The following is a 12,518-nucleotide window of genomic DNA, read 5'->3' as shown; positions in this document are numbered from 1 at the left end:
TCAGTGCTTCCCCAAACGACTCCAGGCCCAGACGACAGAGCTCCAGAGCCCGGTCTAGCGCGGGCCCGGGACTCCACTGGCCAGACCTCCCAAACCGAGGGTTTGGGAGCTCTGGGGGCCCCAGCAGCAACCCCGCCCTCCTCCTCCGCTGCGGCCCCGCCCGGGCGCGCAACCTCGGACCCTGCGCTCCCCACCCAATGCAGCCCGGGCCGGGCGGGGCGGGGCGGGGGGTTGGGGCCGGGGGCGGGGCGCCGACGACCGGACTGCCTCCCGCTCCGCGCCGGCAGCGCAGCGGCCATGGGGGCGCGGCTGGGTCGGCGGACCGGACCCGAGGCGGCCTCGGAAGCCGGGGCGGCGGCGGGGTGCGGGCCCGCGCCCTATGAGCGCCGGGTGCGCTGGCTCCGCGAGATCCAGTCCACGCTCCGCGAGCGGCGGCCCGAGCGCGCGCGGCAGCTGCTGCGCCTCCTGCGCCAGGCGAGAGAAGGAGCGGGTCGGCCCGGGGCTGGAGGCCGGGGAGGGGCCAGAGCTGCAGGCTGCGGGCCTGGAAGGGGCCGGGAGGTGCTGCGGAGTTGGCCCCGGGCACGTGAGGCAGGGCTGGCCCCGGACGGGCGCACGGGCCGGGAGGGTTCCGAGGGGAGCATACGACTGGCTGAGGAGGCTGGGAGTCCTGTCTGGGCGAGAGGGCGAGGGAGGGAAAGCAATCGGCTAGAGTGAGGACGAGTGAGGCTCCGGGGGTGGGGTGGGGTGGGGTGGGGTGGTGTGGTGTGGTGTGAGCGTGGAAGAGAGGGCCGCGACGGTGTCCACCTTTCTGGGGTTTGAGAGTTCAGTTGTGTGTGTATTGAGGGTGCCCCCAAGCCCGGAGCTAAGAACACAGATTCATGCCTTGGCAGGAAAGGAGTGGCAAGGGGATGGTGGGAGGGGGACGACATCTTGTACTGAGGGGCAATGAATGGGAAGAGGGCAGCTCCCGGCTCCTCCATGGTGGGGGCGGGGGAGGGGGGAAGGAACTGCATAGGACCCTGGAGAGAGGACCTGGGAACTGATAGCCCAGCTGGTCAGCCGTGCAACCTCACCATGACACTATGGCAGCCCAGACAGAGCTACAACTCACATCACCCATCCTAACAGGCAGCTCACACTCATTGAGTACATACACCTGGCATCTGTGCATCACAACACCACATCTGGACAGGGTGAGAGCTGGGCGTGGGCACCCCTGGTCCCACACACACCGGGTACCTGAGCCAGCCTGGGGTGCCCTAGAAGACGTGGGTTCTGGTCCCAGCATCACCACTGGGCAAACCACTTCCCTCTCTGGCCACATCCCCATTTCCCGCAGCAACTGCCACCGCAGCTGCCCTGTACTGCAATCTGAAATTAGCCATGCAGGTGTTTGGCCTGCAGGTGGATGATTAGAGATGGGAAACTGAGGCTTGGAGAACAGTGGTGAGCCTAGAGCCACAGAGCAAATTAGGGGACAGTCAAGACAGAAGCTTCTAGTCTCCCAGCCTCACTCCTTCTGCACTGGGTTTCCTTTCTCTGGGCCCAGTGGGCTGGAAAGGTGGGGCTGGCCCTTTAAGAGGAGCTGTCCAGACCAGCAGAAGGCGGGCTGTGGCTGTAGTCTGGGGCCCTGTCTGGGTCAGCCCAGGCTTACCAGCTAGCCCTCTCTTCTAGATCCTCCCTAGCTGGCATTTGTGACTTGAATGATGTTTAAAATGCAAACAGCAAAGCAGCACCAAATCAGCTAGACCATCCAGAGGCACAGATCTTTGGGATGGCATCTGGGCCCTAAAGCACCAGCAGGACATTTTTTTTTTTTTTTTTTTTTTTAACTTGGGAAACCAGCTAAATTGCCCCCTTGTGTCTCAGGTCAGGATTCCTGGCCCAGGGGTCTGCCCCATAATCCACAGGGACTCTGCAGTCATGGCATTCCCACGTGGCCTAGAATCCTGTGCACAGGGGGCTTGTGCACAGAACCTGCCCCTCTGGCTTGAGGAGGGCCCCGGGGTCTGAAGGCCCCTCCTGGCTATGCCTGCCCCATCGGCTTGTCAGTATGGATGCTTTGAAAAGATGTTCAGGGACTCACCAGGCCTATGGGAATAACAAGAAGAGAAGCCCAAGGACTGAAGGCAGGAATGCATAGGTAGACCAGGGGCCCAATGGTGAGGTCTCTATGAGAGATGGGAGACGTGGAACCTGGACAAGGAGGCTGGTGGGTTGGGGAGGGTGGGAATGCCAAGCTGTGCATGAGTCTCTAATGTCATACAACATCAAGAGAATTTGGTCTCCACCAAAGGGGTTAAGGGTCAAGCTTAGGGGTGTGTTCATGGATCTGGCTCTGGCAGCTCAAGGGTGGGACTAGACAGGTGTTGGGAGGCCAAGGGGCCCAGGAGGAGGCTGTTAGGGAGAGAGGCCTGCACCTCTTCGAGCAGTGGGGAGGGAGAGCTAGGCAGAGAGGGGTGAGGGAAGAGGGTGGGGTGGTTCTGGGCTCCTGCCCAAGCGCTGGGGAGATGGGGATGGTGACGCCCTTTACTGAGCTGGGTCATATGAGGCAAGGCCAGCTTCAGGGCAGGAGATGAACACACCCAATCTAAGCTGCCTTTGGGACATCTGACTGAGCTGAAAGAGAGGTCCATTCCCACAAAAGGATCTGGACCTGTCAGCAAACATTTGTTGTGGCCACAACTCAGGAGAGCTTGGAAATAGGTAGAAGAGGCAAAGGGCCCAAAGAGAATGCTGGAGGACAGCAGCATTTGGGGGTCATCAGAGGATCCCCCAAAGAACCCTCCAGACAAGCCCAACCCCAGAGGAGGTAGGTGTCACAGTACCATGTTTCGCTTCCAGGGAACCAGTCTAAGGGTTTTGGAACCTACTTATCACCTCCCTGAAGCCCTGGATGTACTGGCACTCTCCCCATCCAAAGGGTCCACGTGTTCCTGGACAGTTGGGTCATCGCTACCTGGGAAGAGACTCCAGCAAGCCTCAGGGAAGGAGACAGACAGAGGGGAATCAATGTGAGAGGCTAGCTTGGATGGGGGCCTGGAAAAGGAGAGCCCAACTTCTGGCTCACTCAATTCTCCTCACCACTCACAGGACCTGGGCCTCGAGGGGACCCTCCTCACCGACATCCTCTATAGGAATGTGGCCTTCCTCAATCTGGTGGACCCTATCTCCCATGACCTGCTCGTGAACCTGGCCCGTGACCTGCAGTGCCCCAAGACGGTGAGGCCAGTAGGCATGGACCTCAGGCTGGGCCGTGTGGCTGACAGGGGCCAGGAATGCCCAGGGCTGGGGGCTAGGAGCCTCGGTCCTCAACTGGCTTGCTTTGAGGCCTTAACCAGGTCAATGTCCCTCTCTGGGACCTGATGGCAGTTTCAGTGTATTAGGCTGGCAAGCAGCTGGAACACAGGTGAGCTATGCTTTCCTACACCTGAAAAGCTGTGTGTTGCATAGGCCTGCTTCCTGAGTGGCAGCACTGTGTGCCAGGACCAGGGACCCGGGCAGGAAGTCTTACGGGGATGCTGTGGGACATAGAATGTTCTGACAAATCCACTGATGGAATCAAACTCCAAGCCTCTGCATTCCTGGGGCCAGAAGAGAGCCACCATAGGCTGGAACCCCTGTCCACATGTCCCCATCCTGTATGGATACACTTGGGGATGAATGCTCACTGCTTCCCATAGCAGTGTGAACCATAAGCAAATCCTTCCTCATGTTGAATTGGTGTCTGCCACCGGCAGCCTCCATCACCCCTCCTCCCATGCCACCACATCTGCTCCCAACCCCACTCTACATCCTGCCACAAGCACTGAAGGTCCTGCGCTCCTGACACAGCCACCAGCCCCCATCCCTTAGGCCCAGTGAATCCCTGTGCAAAACAAGAGTGCCCACTATGGGCCCTGCCAGCTCTGAACTCCTACATCTATATGCAGGCATCACCAAGGATTCTGAGGCTAGCCTAGGGCTATCATAGTGACTGCCAGGGCTTGCTGCCACTGTGTGTACGCTCTGTTAACAGAGGGACAGGATAAAGAATGTGCTGGGTAGTGGAGCGTGCTCAGTGCCAGCTTTGTGGAAAGCAGAGCATCCCTGTTTTTCCACCCCAAGCTAGGTCTCTACGAGGGCCCACTCAGGACCAGAAGAGAGCCAGGTGGTGGTGATGTAACACATTGACCCTCCCAGCCCTGGCAGCCAGACCCAGGCCCCACGGGCACGGTCTAGTTTTGGAGAGTGAGAGGAAGAAGAGCATGCTGACCTGGCTTGTTCCTATTCCCTGGGGGTGGCGTCAGTGGAGCAGGGCTCCCTGGAGGGGTCTGGTCCTGCCTCCCCCTGTGGCGAGTCCCCCCGGAGCGCTGAGGGTGGGCAGGGAGCCGGCTGATAGCCCGAGACACTGGCCTTGGGCCTGAGGACAGGGAACAAGGCCCCATTGTCTAGGCATCCTCCCGCCGGGCACTGCGGGCCTCAGACCAGCCTGTCCAGCTCCCAATGGGCAGCCTCCCCTGGCTCTGTGCCAGGCCACAGCCAGGGTGGGGGGTGGGAGGGGGAGGCTAGTGGGCAGCTCAGTGATCCATGATGAATCATGTGCCGGAGCACACACTTGGATCCCAAAGGCCCAGAGGGGCATGGGAGGGGCTTGGCCTCATCCTGACAACACTGCCTCCTTACAGGACTATGAGCTCTGGAAGTCCTCGGACAAGATCTGCCGACAGCTCATCTACCACCTCACCCCTCACTCCAAGCGGCAGCGAGGATCCAGCCTGCTCCAGAGGAAGACCCAGAGCTGGTAAGGGGAACCCAGCCACAGCCCTGCCTTGTGGCCCCTTAGGGTCCCTTCCTAGGCTGACATGGAGAAGCAGCTCAGCAAGAGGCTGGTGCCTGAAACCCCACCTTGTGACCCCCTCACCCTTGTCTGCATCACAGCTGTGGAATGCCCCCAAGCCAAACTGCACCCTCTGTGTGACCTGCCTCCTGCTTTTCGCTCACCTCTCAATCCCTGGCCTATCACAGGGCCTGGACCATACCCGGACCAAGATAACCCCAGCAGGCGTAGCAGGCGTCAGCTGAATCCTCACACAGGCTGTGAGGGAGGCAGATTCTGGGTCATGATTCCCATTTTATAGGGAAGGAAACTGAGGTTGGGAGAGGCAAAATGGCTTGCCTGAGGCCACACTCTGCCCTCATGTTCCTACAGCTCTTTGAAAAGCCTTTGCCAGGCAGCCTGAAGCCGAGGCCTCCGCAGTGAGCCTAGTAGCCTGCTCTGCCATGGGGTCCCCTTCCCAGTCACTCCATCACCATTTTGTGGCCAGACTCAGCCTAGTTACCTGCTGCGGACATCCAGCAGCGCTGGTGCTCTCCCCTGCTTGCTCCCTGCCGCACCTCTGCCACCCTTCCCCTCCTTGAGCCTGGTGGTCCATGATGAGCCCAGAGCCCATGAGGTTGTTTCCTGCCGTGGTGGTTAAGGGCCCTGAAGGTGGTCCCACTACCCATCTGCCTAGTGGTCCATGTTCAAATGACAGGAGAGACCTAGAGGGAGGTTCGAGGGGCGGTGGAGGACCCTCCTCAGTCTCTAAATTTCTTTTCTAGCTTAGAACACAGGGAACCCTTCACCACCCTTCACCTTCCACCTGCCCACCCCCACACCTCCCAACACCTCCCCTCTTTCTACCCTGGGCCTGTCCCCTCTCTAGCCCTCAAGACTCGGGGGACAGACGGATACCCTATCACCCTCATAGGAATGTCTATCTTTACCCCTCTAAGGATTGACCTTAGAGGAGGCGTGGGAAAAAAGGTGAGGGCAGGAGTCAGAGCACCTTAATTTGAAGACCCAGTACCCTCTTAGTGGTGTGCGAGCATAGAAGAGTCCTATCACCTCTATGAGCATCATTTGCTCCTCTGCAGAATGGGATAATCATTCTTACTCAACTAGGTTGGCATAAAAATAAGTGAGATAATAGGTACAACAGGTGTGGTGATGCAGGCACACAGGAGGTTTTTATAATAATAATAGCTCATGGAACCTTAACACGTATATTTATTCCTCACAACAGCCAGGCCCTCTTGTCACCAAAGGAGAGACTGAGGCTCAGAGAGGTTCCAAGAATTGCCCATGGCCATCCACGTAGAAAGTAGCAGTTTGATCCCAGCTTGGCCTGATTGTAGGGCCCAGGCCCCGCCACCACTGAGGGCTGCCCCAATGGGTCATTGTCTACAGCCAGTAGGGACCTGCCAAGGCCATGGCCTTGCTCAGTCCATCTTTGCCTGCAACCTTTCCACAGCCTCAAGAGCAGCCTCCAGGTGACTCAGCTGGCTGGGGAGACCGTGAACCTGTCGGGGATTCCACTGTCAGCGCGGGATGTGCAGCACATTGTGCGCTACCTGGGAAACCAGGGAGCCGGGCTCACGGTGCTGGACCTGAGCTTCACGGGGCTCAGTGATGAGCTTCTGCGCCTGCTGCTACCCAGCCTCTGGACGCTGCCCCGCCTCACCCAGCTCCTGCTCAACGGCAACAGGCTGACGAGGGCCACTGCCCGTGAGCTCACTGAGGCCGTCAAGGACTCCACCAAGTTCCCCGCGCTGGCCTGGGTAGACCTGGGCAACAATGTGGACGTGGCCTCCTTGCCCCAGCCCCTGCTGGTCGGCCTACGCCGGCGGCTGAGCCAGCGCACCTCACTCCCCACCATCTATGAGGGCCTGGACCTTGAGCCTGAGGGTAGTGAGGCCAGGGCCACCTCTGCTGCCTCCACCTGGGGCTCTGCAGCTGCCGAGCCAGGGTCGGAGCCCCAGGCCTGCTGCACGAGGTGACCTGCCACCACCCTGGCTGCTGCTACCTGACTGCCAGTGGCACATGGGATGGGGGATGATGGAGGCCTTCTAGGTCCCCAGAAATCCAGTGTAAATACTCAGCCTGGGATTAAGGGGATGGAAGGAGAATGCGTTCACTAGAGGCTAGATGGTCAGCCCAGGATGGAGTCTCAGACTTCCCTCAGCAGGAGGGCCCAGAACCTGCTGTGCCGATCCCACAGTAAACAGTGATGTCCCCCTCTGCCTCAGCCTTTCTGCACCATGGACCTCAGGGCCACTGAGCGCCAGCTTGCTTCTGGGGTGGGGAAAGGGGTGGCCAAAGACTCAGGGACACTGCACACCTGAAAGGGAGGGACCAAGCTCTCACTGACTTACCCCAGGTATTACTCCCTGAGAAGACACCAAGGTGTAAGGGTCAGGTCCATCTGTGGTCTGGGGAGTTAGGGGAGGCCTCCAGGGACCTCGCCTTCACATCTGGGTGGGGCTTGGAGAAGAGCAGTTGGGAGGGCACAGAGGGGCAAAGCTCAGAATGGAGCCCCACAGCAATCTTGGGCCTGAGCCCAGGATGCTGACCTCCCCACCAGGGAGGGCCCCTTGGGCTGAGGACAAGACTGTGCTGACAGGAGGCAAGGTTCATCTCCCACAGATGGACAAGTGCTGCCCCCCCCCCCTAGGACCCCCCCCCCCCCCCCCCCCCAGGCTCCCTGTACTGAGTCAGTGGGGAATTCCATGGGGTTAGGAGATACCTTAGACCAGAGACAAAGGGCTTGTGTGTTCCCTCCAGGCCCTGGAGGCCCGTGTGCACAGTCCTCCCCTCTGGGGGACTCCAAGAAAGCGTGCAGGACGTGGGGGTGGGTACATCCAGCAGCAGGGGACTTGGGGTGGAGCATTCCGAGGGCTTCCCAGGGGTAGTCTGCTCCCAGAAAGGGGCTATCTTCCCTCCCCACAAGCACCATCAGGGCAGGCTCTGGATCAGAAGCCTAAAGCCATGGTCAGCCTCACAGCCTTGTACGGAGAGCTGAGTACAGCCCAACTCGGAGTTGGACAGGGCAAAGACAAGGAAGGAATTTGAACATGTCTGGGGGGGAAACTGAGGCCCAGAGTGGGGAAGACAGCAGCCTAAGTCTCCCATGCAGAGCCAGGTCAGGTCTGGGGCAGTGGGGATCCTCACAGATGAGGAGAGACCTGGAGGCAAAGAAAAGCCCTCTGGGCCAAAGAGAAGGTAGGACTCTCCCAGGCCCACCAGCTAACCCTCCTCCGCAGTGGGGCCCACAGGGGACCATGAGTCAGCACGGATTCCAGGCTGGCTAGATATGCAACAGCCCCTTGAGTGAGAAAGGAGATGACCAAGAAGGGTGAAGACAGGGAGGTGCTGAGTTCCAGGACCAGGAAGGAGGTGGGGAGGAAAAGGAGCTCCCTCTCTACTGCTGCCTGCCCACCCCAAGGGCAGGCCCCTGCCAGTCTGGCTGCTTTTGGAGAAACCTTTATCTGGAGGTGGTGGGAAGGGTGTGGAGAACACCAGGTTCAGCCCAGCTCTGCTCCTGACTTACTGTTGGGACCTGGCCAGGGCCTCCTCTCTCCCTGCCTTGGGTAAATAGGACTGCCTGTCCATAGTACCTTCCAGCTCTCAACCCTCCAGCCTGGGGTCCTGGCCCTGTCAGTCCTCCTTGTTTTAAAGACACGGGCTTGCCCATTGTGCTCTTACTCTGGAACAGGGGGGTCAGGCTCCCCAGAGCAAGGCAAAGTGGGGTGGGAGATGAAAGGGGCCAGCTTGGAGAAGGATAGGGAAGCCAGCCTTGCACTGGGCAGGCTTGTAAGTCCGTCACAGGCAGGCAGCAGTATTCTCCTGTGACTCCTTGCTGGAGAAATGCCAAGCTCTCTGACCCTCCTGCCCTCCTGCCCCCCTCACTCCCTGCCCACCACTGGCCCAAATCCAGCCCACAAACCTTGAACGTTGCCGCCGGGAGAGACTCCTACCGGGATGGTGTGAGGACCTGAGCCGGGTGTCACTAGGCGAGCTCTGGGAGAATTCAGGCAGCGGCAGCTGGTCTCAATCTCCCCGCCTCTCAGACGGAGGCACGCAATGCAATAGCTGAGCTAGAGCACAAAACAGCTCAAGAGAAGAGGGTTGGCTTTGTTGCCAGGCAGGTATCCACAACCCCTTCACGTGCCCTCATGTCAGGGCCTCACAGCCACCAGTGGGGCTACTCTACAGGCAGGTACACTCCAAGAGGAGGGGGCTTGTGCCTCTCAAAGCTTGGTGGGCAGAGAGGACATGCCAGGTGGGCTCCAGCCCGAGTTCCAGACCCAAGAGGAAGCAGGTAGGCCTTGCCCAGCCCCAGTCTTGGAGGCAGACAGACTCAGCCTGGTTCTGGCTCTGTCACCCACTGGTGGTATCCTCTCAGGGTCCGTTCCTTCATCTTGGGAACCAGGTATATCAAGTCTCCCCTTGCCCTGTCGGAGAGAGCATGATATAAGGTTTGGAAAGTGCCTGCTACGTGGGGGGCACAGGGCAGGCACTCTTCAGCATCAGTGGGGCCTCCACCCAGGGCTCTCAGAATGGAAATGGCAGGAGCCCAAACCTTTGGGACTAAAGCCAAAGCCATGCATTTATTTGGAGGGCACTTCTGTAGCCTTTCTGTTGGCAAAGTATTGTTCTGATGGCTTTACGTTTCGTTAATGCTCTTCATACTTATGAGTGAGTAAACTGATACAGGGACAGGTTAAGTGATCTGTCCAAAGTCAAAGAGCTAGAAACCGGAGGAGCCGGGATGTGAGGGGGAGGCCCACATTGTCTGTGATGCTACCCCCTGCCTGATGCTGCCTATCCCACAGCCAGCCTGGGGGCTGAGGATTCACTGGAACTCTTGAGCAAGCCTCTGCCAAAGACACCATTCGATACAGGAGACCATCACAGCGCTCTGATGGCAGACGTCCTGCTGCGGGAGGGACCCTCAGCCACATTGCCCCTAAAGCAGGACCAATCAGGACCTCCCTGGGCCTGTTGCCTCGTATACAAAATTGAGGAGTGGGGAGGGGAACAGTGAGGATCCAGGCTTTGCCCTCTTCCAGGATTGAAAGGGACAAATGGGGAGTGGGTTCAGAAGTACTCATCAGACCAAGTGAAGCCCAGCCTCATACTCAGGGGTGCGGGATCCATGCCCACATCAGACAGTCTGGGACAACTCCAGCTGCCTTCACCTCTCTGGGCATCAGCCTCCTCAAACCTAAACCTGCCTTGCCAGGATGTTAAGAGAATCAAAAGGAAACATGTAGAAAAGATACCTGTGCAGGGCTTGAACTCAAAAACTATGAGATCATGACCTGAGCTGAAATCAAGAGTTGGACGCTTAACTGACTGAGCCACCAGGCACATCTTCAATTTTTTTTAATGTTTATTTTTGAAAGAGACAGAGTGCAAGTGGGGAAGGGCAGAGAGAGAGGGAAACACAGAACCTGAAGCAGGCTCCAAGCTCTGAGCTGTCAGCACAGAGCCCGACATAGGGCTCGAACTGGACCATGAGATCAGGACCTGAGCTGAAGTCGGACGTCCAACCGACTGAGCCACCCAGGCGCCCCTTAATTTTTAAAAATTGTATCATTTTTGGAGCACCTGGGTGGCTCAGTCGGTTAAGTGTCCGGCTCTTGATGTCAGCTCAGGTCATGATCTCATTGTTTGTGAGTTCAAGCCCTGCATCCGGCAAGGCACTAACAGTGAGGAGCTTGCTTGGGATTCTCTCTTTCCCTCTCTCCCTGCCCCTTCCCCACTCTCCCTCTCTCAAAATGAATAAACTTAAAAAAAATTAAAAAATAAAAAATAAATTGTATCATTTTTAAAAATAATTCTTCATTGTAGTACCATTGAAATATAATAGACATAACAAATGTTACAATTTAAAGTGTACACTATAGTATATTTTGACTTCATGAAACCACCACCACAATCAAGACAGTAAAGATATCTGTCATTTCCAAAAGTTTCCTTGCCCCTTGGTAATGTATCCCTCCTGCCCCTCCTTGTCCACCCCCTTCCCTAAGCAGGGGGGCCTTGATCTGCTTGCTGTCCTTTCACATTAGTTTGCATTTTCTAGAGTTTTTTTTTTTTTTAAGTTTATGTATTCTTTTTTAAATTTTTTTTTTCAACGTTTTTTATTTATTTTTGGGACAGAGAGAGACAGAGCATGAACGGGGGAGAGGCAGAGAGAGAGGGAGACACAGAATCGGAAACAGGCTCCAGGCTCCGAGCCATCAGCCCAGAGCCTGACGCGGGGCTCGAACTCACGGACCGCGAGATCGTGACCTGGCTGAAGTCGGACGCTTAACCGACTGCGCCACCCAGGCGCCCCTAAGTTTATGTATTCTTTTAGTAATCTCTACACCCAACATGGGGCTCGAACTCATGACCGTGAGATCAAAAGTCGACTGCCTTTCCAACTGAGCCAGGTACCCCTACAGTTTTAGATATATGGAAGAATATGGGGTGTATTCTTTTATATGACTTCTTTCACTCAGCATAATTATTTTGAGACTTCCATGATGTTGCCTACATCAGTAGTTCCTCTTAATTGTTGAGTAGTATCTTACTGGATGCACATACCACCATTCATTCCCCTGTCGATGGATATTTGGGCTTCCAGTTTTTAGCTCTAACAAATGAAGCTGCTATGAATATTCATGTACAAGGTTTTGCATGAACATATATTTCCTTTTCTCTTGTGTAGTGGTATCTCAGTGTGGTTTTCTTTTCTTGTAATATGATTGCCTGCCTGGTTTTCCTTATTAGGGTAATGTTGGTACCCTGCTCATAGAATGAGTTGAGAAACTATTCCCTTCTCTACTTTTTTAGGAAGAGTTTGTGGAGAATTGATATTATTTCTTTCTTACATATTTGGTAGAATTCCTCAGTGAAGGGACATGGGCCTGAGGTTTTTTTGTAGAAGGTTTCCAGTTACAATACCAGTTTCCTTAACCGAAATAGGACTATTCAAATTAGTTACATCTTGAGTAAGCATTAGTATGTTGGGTCTTTTAAGGAATTTGTCCATTTCATCCAAGTTGTTAAATTTGTTGGCATAAAACTTTTCATAATATTTCCTTTCAGTATCTGTGGAATCTGCAGTAGTCACCTCTCTCATTCCTGAGATTGGTAAATGTTTATTTTTGAGAGACAGAGAGAGACAGAGCACAAGCAGGGGAGGGAGGCAGAGAGAGAGGCACAGAATCTGAAGCAGGCTCCAGGCTCTGAGCTGTCAGCACAGGGCCCGATGCAGGACTCGAACTCATGAACCACGAGATCATGACCTGAGCTGAAGTCAGACGCTTAACCGACTGAGCCACCCAGGCGCCCCCATGTCTTTTTGTTGTTATTGTTTTTCTTTCCTAATCAGTCTGGCTACAGGTTTATCAATTTTATTGATCTTGTTAAAGAATCATCTTTTGGTTACATTGATTTTTCTCTATGGTTTTTTTGTTTTCTATTTCACTGACATCCATTTTGATCTTTATTTCCTTTCTTATGCTTCCTTTAGATTTTATTGGCTTTTCTTTTTCTAGATTCTTAAATGAATCTTCTTGTCTGGTGTTAATATAGCTAAGATAATTGATCTGAGACCTTTTTTAAAAATGTTTTATTTAGGGGCGCCTGGGTGGCGCAGTCGGTTAAGCGTCCGACTTCAGCCAGGTCACGATCTCGCGGTCCGTGAGTTCGAGCCCCGCGT

General features: G+C 55.7%; 1 protein-coding gene across 1 annotated transcript; it reads left to right on the top strand.

The window, feature by feature from the left end:
* The first annotated feature begins 271 nt into the window (after positions 1 to 271).
* LRRC75B (leucine rich repeat containing 75B) lies at positions 272 to 12,433 on the top strand. Its single transcript, XM_049619126.1, has 4 exons — positions 272 to 474; positions 3,094 to 3,222; positions 4,668 to 4,783; positions 6,276 to 12,433. Exons 1-4 carry the CDS (start codon positions 298 to 300, stop codon positions 6,799 to 6,801), a joined length of 948 nt encoding a protein of 315 aa, XP_049475083.1. The 5' UTR covers positions 272 to 297; the 3' UTR covers positions 6,802 to 12,433.
* Positions 12,434 to 12,518: the final 85 nt, after the last annotated feature.

This window comes from Panthera uncia (assembly GCF_023721935.1).
Source record: "Panthera uncia isolate 11264 chromosome D3 unlocalized genomic scaffold, Puncia_PCG_1.0 HiC_scaffold_8, whole genome shotgun sequence".
NCBI classification, from domain to species: domain Eukaryota; kingdom Metazoa; phylum Chordata; class Mammalia; order Carnivora; family Felidae; genus Panthera; species Panthera uncia.
This window is presented reverse-complemented; position numbering and strand designations above follow the sequence as displayed.

Coding starts and splice junctions, on each gene's coding strand:
- LRRC75B (XM_049619126.1), top strand. CDS start 298: ATGGGGGCGCGGCTGGGTCGGCGGACCGGACCCGAGGCGGCCTCGGAA. Junction 475..3,093: donor TGCTGCGCCTCCTGCGCCAG/GCGAGAGAAGGA, acceptor CACCACTCACAG/GACCTGGGCCTCGAGGGGAC. Junction 4,784..6,275: donor CAGAGGAAGACCCAGAGCTG/GTAAGGGGAACC, acceptor ACCTTTCCACAG/CCTCAAGAGCAGCCTCCAGG.